General features: G+C 38.8%; 1 protein-coding gene across 3 annotated transcripts; it reads right to left on the reverse strand.

The window, feature by feature from the left end:
* Positions 1–542: 542 nt before the first annotated feature.
* Positions 543–4,130, reverse strand: LOC129679141 (cytochrome P450 2C50-like). 3 transcript variants are annotated; one of them, XR_008720519.1, is made up of 3 exons: positions 3,922–4,130; positions 1,459–1,973; positions 543–732 (listed from the first exon to the last, which is right to left on the reverse strand). XR_008720519.1 is itself a non-coding variant. In XM_055610062.1 (3 exons), exons 1-3 carry the CDS (start codon positions 3,941–3,943, stop codon positions 1,527–1,529), a joined length of 240 nt encoding a protein of 79 aa, XP_055466037.1. In that variant the 5' UTR covers positions 3,944–4,105; the 3' UTR covers positions 543–1,526. The 3 variants fall into 3 exon arrangements, 1 of the variants encoding a protein (XP_055466037.1); XR_008720520.1 differs by having other exon boundaries at positions 1,786–1,973; positions 3,922–4,103; XM_055610062.1 differs by having other exon boundaries at positions 543–1,556; positions 1,786–1,973; positions 3,922–4,105.
* Between the last annotated feature and the right edge of the window lie 4,965 nt (positions 4,131–9,095).

The following is a 9,095-nucleotide window of genomic DNA, read 5'->3' on the forward strand; positions in this document are numbered from 1 at the left end:
GCCTCAGAGAATTAAGGTTTATTTCCTCAGAGAAAAGTCTACTGGGTGATTAATCACTGAATCCACAAACACCCCTCCTATTTTTCCTGACATGTTGAAGTTGCTCTTAGGCAATTAAGTTAAATAAAATAAAACAATATAAATTAAAAAGAGTAATTAAGAAGGGATGATTATGTTCTAAGTGCAATTAAAGCTAAATAAGAAAAAAGCTTCCGGAGACTCATAGAATTGGTTAGAGCTGATGCTGCAAAATTATCTTCATGTAGTAAAAACTGACCTCATGTCATCCCCAAATTTCTAACAGACAGGAATGCCCAACAAGCTGTAATCCTCCTCCTCCCTCCCTTCCTGCCTCTCTCTCTGTCTTTCTGTCTCACTCTCAGCAGTGCAACTGAAATAAACATGTTTAAAATTAAAAAACTGAAATAACATTTTTGATTTGTGGAAAGTAAGTAAAAATTATATTTCAACCTCCATAAGCATTGACTACAGCCATCCTCACTTGTTTGCACAGCACCTGTGACTGCTCTCTCCTGCAATAATAGAGTTCAAAGGAGCAGAAACATTTTAATATCCAAAAAAATCTGATATATTGTGCATCAAGAAAACTGCAGGAAAAACTTATTTTTCTCATCACAGCTTACTATCTCTGCCGATATCATTGGCTTCGCTCCAGCAGAACAAGTTGCTTATTTGTATTATCATAGACCAGTTGAACAGTGATGCTTATTTCTATAACAGAAATTCAATAAAGGAAATTGGATTAGTATTTCACTAAACCCCAGAGAGCACAAAATATTATTTAAAATATTACCTTGATTTCAAGCTTGAACCTTCAAGGTATACTCCTTGTTGAACAGAAATGAAATTAGTTTGTCCCTTAGATTAGTTGAATCTTTTCATTGAATTATTTTTATCTATTAGTATTTAGGTGAATATCAGCTGTTTCTTGGGAAGGTTTCATGAATGAATATCTTAAGTTATTAATTTGAGTTTTTGCTCTGCTTTCTATTCTCTGATTGGACCCATATTCTTCCAGGCCTGTTTACATTTATTATAATTGGATTTTTTTGAGTGAAGACATTAAAAACCAGCTTTGTTCAGGGCTAGCTGTTATTTATAAACTGGCACAATAATAACATAAGCAGAAATAAGGATGAGAATATGAAAACATACACAGAAATATTAACTCAGAAAACACCTTGAAATTCCACATACATTTCCAAACAAATAATTAGAAACAACTAGTAAAATTTGCAAGGGTATTTAACATAAGAACAACAAAATGAATAAATCAATTTTTCTATAAACCATATAAAAAGAAATTCAGAGTCATTTGAAAAATTATAACAGAGCATTAATTGTTCCATAAAATCTAAGGAAATATTTTCAAGCTACATCATTGAGAAGAAAATATTACACAGAAAAATAAACAGCAAAAATAAGTGAATGACATACATTTATGGAAGACTTGAAGAAATCAGGATATAAGCTCCTTCCAATTAACTGGTAGTTTTCCAACAATGCTAAAAATTCCAGAAGACTCTTTGGGGACACTGACAAAAGTTGGAAACAAACATGGAAACGTAAATACCCAAGCTTTGCTGAACTATTTGGAAGGCAGAGCAAATGTGGAGGTGTCACTACTATGTCCCTGCCCTCTCTAGAGCTGCCTTCTTAATCATGCAGCAGCACAGGCCACCGTAGCACAGTGACTCAGAGCACTGGAGCCTCACTGTGAACCTGGGAGCATGGAGAGCACAGGGTTGCAATAAACAAGCTTACCTTGGGGATGAGGTAGTTCCTAAACTTCACATCACAGGTCACTTCATGGGGCAAGCTGTTGGGGATGAGATCAATGAATCTCTGGACCTCATGAATCATGGCATCCATGTAGGGCATGTGGCCCCTGTCCTGCATGCAGGGGCTGCGGTTTCTGCCGACCACATGATCAATTTCTTCCTGGACTTTAGCTGGTGAGTTGCAGAGAGAAGAGTGGGAAGAAGAGAAGTGACATGTTTGTCACAACAATGCAGGCCTGGCCAGGGCATAATGAAGGTGACCCAAAACGTCATTTATTAATAGAAAATTTAAAGAGATCACTGGTCAGTACACACACACACACCCACACACACACACACACATTGTGATTGTATTCCTACCACTCTCCTACTAGTTACTAGTGTATGCAAGTGCATGCCTGTGTGTGTGTGTGTGTGTGTGTGTGTGTGTTATTTATATGTGTATTTGCACACATTTACTCAGGCTCTGGATGCTGGGTCACAGTCTCAGGTGTTGCTCTTCTGGAGTCATTTCCCCTTGTTTTGTCCCAGGGTCTGGGAGCCTAGAGTGAGTTGATTGGGCCAGACCCTCTGTCCACTGCACATTTCAGTTCTATTGTTTTCTTCTCTCCAGTGCTGAGATTAGAAGCATGTGCCACCACGTCAGGCATTGTTGCATGTGTTCTGGGAACTGTGGCATGTTTGTTACATTAATACAAGGTCACCCAGGGCATGACGGTTGTGCCTCAGAAGAATTATAAACATAATTTCATGACTAGGAGTAAATTTAGACATACAGAACTGCTGTGATAAAGACTTAAGACATTATCCTAGAAAATAGTTATTATTACTCATTAGCATGTATTTATTATTTAGAGCCATGATAGCAAATAAGAAGTAATTAAGTATTTAAAAAACAAACTTTAAATAATTATCAGCTATTATAGTTAGTAATGAAAGACATCTGAAATTAGGTATCTGTCAAAATTTAGTGTTCGTTTTAAAATTATAGGTGTGTGCATTTGCATTTTAAAATGTTACTCCAGCTATATTTTCATTGAGTGACTAGATTCACAGTGGAATACCACTCAGCAATTAAAAACATGGAAATCATGAAATTTGCAGGCAAATGGATGGAACTAGAAAAGGCCAGAAGCAGAAAGACACACATGGCATATACTCACTTATAAGTGGATATTAGCCATAGAATGTAGGATAAACATAATAAAATATACAGACCTAAAGAAGCTAAACAAGGAGGACCTTAGGGAAGATGTTTAATCCTCATTCAGAAGGGCAAACAGGATAGACATTGAAAGTAAGGGGAGGTGGGGACAGGACAGAAGCCTTCTACAGAGGACCTCTTAAAGATTCTACCCAGCAGGATATCAAAGCACATGCTGAGATTCACAGCCAAACTTTGGGCAGAGTGCAGGTAATCTTATGGAAGAAAGGGGAGATAGAAATACATGGAGGGGACAGGAGCTCCACAAGTAAGGCAATGGAGTCAAAACATCTGGGCTCAGGGGTGCCTGCAAAGACATGGAGAAGATCTGGACCCCCTGCTCAGATGCAGTCCATGGGTAGCTCAGTCTCCATAGGAGTTTCCCAGCAAGCAGAGCAGGGGCAGTAAGTGCCATGAACTTTCTCTTTGTTCACATTCCTCTGGTGAGGTGGCCTTACTAGGCCACAGAGAAGGAGGATCCAGACAGTTCTGATGAGACCTGATAGGCTAGGGTCCAATAGTGGAGGAGGACCTCCCCTATCAGTGGACTAGGGGAGGGACATAGGAGAGAAGAGAGAGGGAGTGTGGATTTGGGAAGAGATGAGGGAGGAGACTACAGCCAGGATGCAAAATGTATAAATTGTAATAAATATTAAAAAAATATTTGTATGGTGCGTAATTCTCAATTTGGGCAATAAATCAATATGCATCCACAGTCCAATGTATGCTGATAGTGCCTACTACTGCACCTGCCAGCGAATGCAGATGCTGGACCAGCCATGCTCTCTTTATTTTTCTCAGTCATCCAGTAGAACAGAACGTTAAATACTGAGGTGCTGAATAGCGACATGCAGGCCACTTGCAGCATCTTCTCATCATCTTATATGCGTGTTTCATCACCTATGTCCTACCTACCTGTGACATGTGGGTGCTTCATCAGCAGGAGGAGAGCATATCTCAGCGTTGTGCTTGTTGTCTCTGTCCCAGCAGCAAACAAATCAAACACCGTTGCTGACAGGTGTTCAGTTGTATAGTTCAACAGTTGATCATGGTTTTCCTAAGAAGGTTTGATATAATTTATATCTGTCCATGTATCTATCTATGTATCTATGTATCTATGCATCTATGTATCTATGTATGTATGTATATATGTATGTATGTATGTATGTTATCTATGTATCTATGTATCTATCTATCTATCTATCTATCTATCTATCTATCTATCAATCATCTACCTACATATCCCATCTATCTATATCTTACTGGAACAGCTAACTACTAGAAATTTACAATATCGGACAACTTTATTTTATGGACAACTTCAAATCTGTAAATGCACAGTAGTAGTGGAAACTTAAATAACATTTTAGAGACAGCAGAGGTGGGGTTCCTAGTTCCTCAGCAGCAGCAGCCAGCCAGCTGAACCCTCCTGCCAAGAGTCCCAGATCTGCAGTACAATTCTTCCCAGAGCCCAAGTCTGCAAGCGGCAGTACTGACTCCACAGGGCCTCCCAGCCAGTGACTGTATGGGCTGCCCAATCCCTCAGTGGTGCTGCAGCTGCTGAACTTGGGAGGCCAGCTGTAGCTGCAGAGCTGGAGTGTCCAGGTGCCTGCTGGGAAGTCCAGCAGACCTGCCAAACCACCCAGGTACACCAGGTGCCGGGCCACCTAGGTCTGGGGACCACTGTTGTGGTTCTCCTGGACTTCCCAGCAGGCACCTGGACACTCCAGCTCTGCAGCTACAGCTGGCCTCCCAAGTTCAGCAGCTGCAGCACCACTGAGGTGACTGAGTGCATTCTGCCACATTTGACTCGGCAGGTCCAAACCGGCCAGTAGAGAACAGGAGGAACCCTGGGCTTCGCGATTTGTCCTACTAGAGAGTGAGTGCGCCCTCAAGTGCCTACAGAGCTTCAGGTCCAGGGTGCTTCTAAGCTAGCAGCCAGACATCAGATCCCTCCCACCCACACATCCACTGTCGGAAACAGAGGGTTTCTTGGGAAATTGAAACTCTGATCTGTAGATCTACCAGTGGAGTTTAGGCAAATAATTCCTGGAGCTCAGTTAGTGACCTGTAGGCCTATAGGCCACTGACATACCGAGGGAATTTGCAGCCATGATCATCACCAGCGCTTGCAATACCCTCAGTGCCTGTGAACCCTTCAGTGCCAGCAAGGCGCCCCTCCCTCATACGGAAAGCTTCTACATTCTCTAGCACCCTGTCCCTCAAGGCACACTTCCATGCACACACACACACTTGTCCACATTTGTCTCTCTGTGCCGGTGGACTTTCCTCCTACAGGCACAGCTGAAACACCAACACACACACTGAAACCACTGGACCTCTCTCAACTTCTCGAATAATTATTCGAGACACCAGACACCAGAGAAAGAAGATGCCAGTTTGAACTGCAGAATCCAAGAACAAACAGTGAAGGTTACAGATAAGCAAATGGCCAGAGGTCGGTGAAAGAACACAGCCAACAAAAATCAGGAAATCATGGCTTTACCGCAACCCCCAAAACCCATGGATACTTCAATTCATCAGAAACACAGGAAAATGACTTTAAAGATATGTTTACCCAGTTATTAGAGGCAGATAAAGAGGAAACAAACAAATCTCTCAAAGGAATTGCCACACAGATGGAAGCAAATAAAGAAGAAAAGAACAAAGCTCTCAAAGATATACAGGCAAATATAGCCAAACAGAGACACAAGTAGAGGCATAATTAGTGGCATATAAAGAAGAAATAAACAAAATGTAGAGGCCATCATACAGAGACAGGAAGCCACATTTAAACAGATGAAAGAAATGGTGCAAGGCATAAAAATAGAATTAGAATCAATTAAGAAAACACAGAGAAAACTCTGGAGCTGAAGAACTTAGAGAAAAGATCAGGAACCACAAAAGTAAGCATCACCAACAGAATACAAGAGATGGAAGAGAGAATCTCTGGTGCTGAAGATAGGCTTGCAGAAATTGATACTTCTCTCAAAGAAAAAGTAAAATCAGAAAAGTCCCAAACACAAAATATCCGAGAAATCAAAGACACCATGAAAAGGCAAAAATCTAAGAATAATAGTAATTGATGAAAAAGAAGATTCCAGGCTCCAAGGTACAGAAAATATCTTCAAGAAATTCATAGAAGAAAATTTTCCCAACTTAAAGAAAGAGATGTCCACAAACATACAAGAGGCCTACAGAACACCAAATAGATTACACCAGAAAAGAAACTTTTCACATCACATCATTCTCAAAACTCTAAATCTACAAAACAAAAAAGATATTATCCCAATAATTTTATTTTAGGTAGTTAACAAACGTATCCTAAGGTTTGTATTGAAATGGGTGCAACGTAGAATAGCCACATTAATAAGAACAAAATTGGAGGGAGGGCTATGATAAGTTCACCTCAGGTAAATATTTTCATTCAATACTTTTTAAAAATTAATCAATTTATTTTTTAACTTTTATTAATTATACTTTATTCACTTTGTATCCCCCCATAAACCCCTACCTTCTCCCTTCCTAATCCCATCTTCCCTCCCCCTTCTTCACTCATGCCCCTTCCCAAGTCCACTGATAGGGGAGGTCCCCCTCTCCTTCCTTCTGATCTTAGTCTATCAGATCTCATCAGGAGTGGATGCATTGTCATCTTTCGAACTTGTAGATCAGTTTGGAGAGCTTAACCATACTGAGTATTTTGTGCCTGAATATAAGAAGTGTATGCCATCAGTTATATAGATAACTTTAAAACTTTCTTAGTGCATTTTATATTGTTCATTTTGAAGCCCTTCTTGTTGAATTTATTCCTAAGTATTTTATATATTTTGATGTTCTTGTAATCCTTCTTTTACATCATATATGCTTTTACTTTTTTTTTCTTGTCTTACTATAGAGGCTAGAACCTCAGTAATATATTAAATAAAAACTTAAGCTACGTCTGCGAAAAAAAAAAAGATATTAAAAGCAACAAGGGAAAAAGACCAACTAACATATAAAGGTAGGCTTATCAGAATCACACCATACTTTTCATCAGAAACTATGAAAGCCAGAAAGGCCTGGGCAGATGTCATGCAGACTATAAGGGACCACAGATACCAACCCAGACTGCTATAACCTGCAAAGCTTTCAATTAATATAGATGGAGAAAACAAAATATTCAATGACAAAACTAAATTTAAGAAATTTCTACACAGCAAACCAGCCCTACAGAAGATACTACAAGGAAAACTCTAATCCAACGAAAACAACTACACCCAAGAAAAGATAGGATACAGATAATTTTTCTACAAAAATTAAATGAAAACAAGCAATGACTCACAGTAAGATCATTCATTGGTCACTGTTATCTATCAACATCAACGGAATCAACTCTCCAATAAAAAGACACAGATTAACAGAATGGGTGCGGAAAGAGGATCCAACATTCTGCTGCATCCAAGAAACACACCTCTGCAACAAAAATAAACACTACCTCAGTGTAAAGGTTGGAAAAATGTTTACCAGGCAAATGGACCCAGAAAACAAGCTGGGGTAGCTATCCCAATATCTAATAAAATAGACTTTCAGCCAAAATTAATAAAAAAATATGTGGAGGGATATTACATTCTTATCAAAGGAAAAATCCACCAAGAGGACATCACAATTCTGAACATCTATGCCCCAAATACAAGAGTGTGTACATTCGTAAATGAAACATTATTAAAGCTGAAATCATACATCGATCCCAACACTTTAATAGTGGAGAATTCAACACCCCACTCTCAACAAAGGGACAGATCAACTAGACAGAAACAAAGTAGGGAAATAAAGGCACTTATAGAGGCCCTAAGTCAAATGGACCTAATAGACATCTACAGATCTTTTCACCCAAACTCAAAAGAGTATACCTTCTTTTCAGCACCTCATGGAACGTTCTCCAAAATAGACCATATAGTTGGTCACAAAGCAAGCGTCAACAGATACGAGAAGATTGAAATAATCCCCTGTATTCTATCTGACCACCATGGACTAAAGCTGGACCTCAACAACAATGGAAGTAACAAAAAGCCTACACACAAATGGAAACTGAACAACTTGCTACTCAATGACAGCTGGGTTAAGGAAGAAATAAAGAAAGAAATTACGTCAAGATCAGGTAGAAAGATTGAATAGCCATATATGCTCCAAGGAAATTGAAGCACTCATCAACAGTCTCCCTTTCAAAAAAAAAAAAAAAAAAAAAAGAGCCCTGGTTTCAGCACAGAAGTTGTAGATACCTCCATAAGACCTACTCAAGAATAAGCTAGTCAACCTTCCTGCCTGGATGGGAAAGTGGTGCATAAACTTTAACCTTAAATTGAGGAGCAGGTGTTGACTTCTAAAGAAAAAGAGTTAGTGTTCTTAAAGAGTGTAGCTCCTGGTGGGTCCAGCACTTTCCAGTGGAGGGACCCATTCCAAGAATAAATGACAGCATGAACCAAAATTGATGTGACATTAAATAAAAATGTAACATATGAAAATAATCTTGGCAGAGATGGTAAGGTAGAGATGAATCAGGAATGCATAAAGGGGCAGATGAGTTGGAAGTATATATGATCAAAACATTTGTTAAATTCTCAAAAACCCCCACAAAATCAGAAGAGTTTAAAATTAAGTAAAAATGTAGAGCTTATTGTATAAACGTGTTAAATTATTTAAAACTCAGATTTGTAAATGTGTATGTCTCAAATAAGTGACCTCCAACAATCATCAAGTAGACTCCCCCCCCAAAATGGACATTTTTACAATAAAAGTATAAAATTCACCATAATGAATATTCAAGATATTGTCTTTCTAGACAGAGCATCTAGAAAGAGATCAGTTTATTGGAAAATAAATGCCTTTTACAACACTAGAAATCTAAACCTAAAAAACATGTACAGAACAATTAATTTGAGACAGAAATACTCATTCTTCAGGAGAGACAAATGTTAGTTTTGTGTAATCTCAACAAAACCTTAACTGCATCAAGGTTATATGAAGATGAATAAAAATCCTATCTAAAGCAAAAGAGGAAAAAATCCCCAAAGCTAATTAATTATATCATCACAATTTCAAGCTAAAAATTA

This window comes from Psammomys obesus, unplaced genomic scaffold (genome assembly GCF_907164565.1).
Source record: "Psammomys obesus unplaced genomic scaffold, mPsaObe1.curated_primary_1811, whole genome shotgun sequence".
Taxonomy (NCBI): Eukaryota; Metazoa; Chordata; class Mammalia; order Rodentia; family Muridae; genus Psammomys; species Psammomys obesus.

Coding starts and splice junctions, on each gene's coding strand:
- LOC129679141 (XM_055610062.1), bottom strand. CDS start 3,943: ATGAAGCACCCACATGTCACAG. Junction 1,974..3,921: donor GAAGCACCCACATGTCACAG/GTAGGTAGGACA, acceptor GCAACTCACCAG/CTAAAGTCCAGGAAGAAATT. Junction 1,557..1,785: donor GGAACTACCTCATCCCCAAG/GTAAGCTTGTTT, acceptor AACTTTTGTCAG/TGTCCCCAAAGAGTCTTCTG.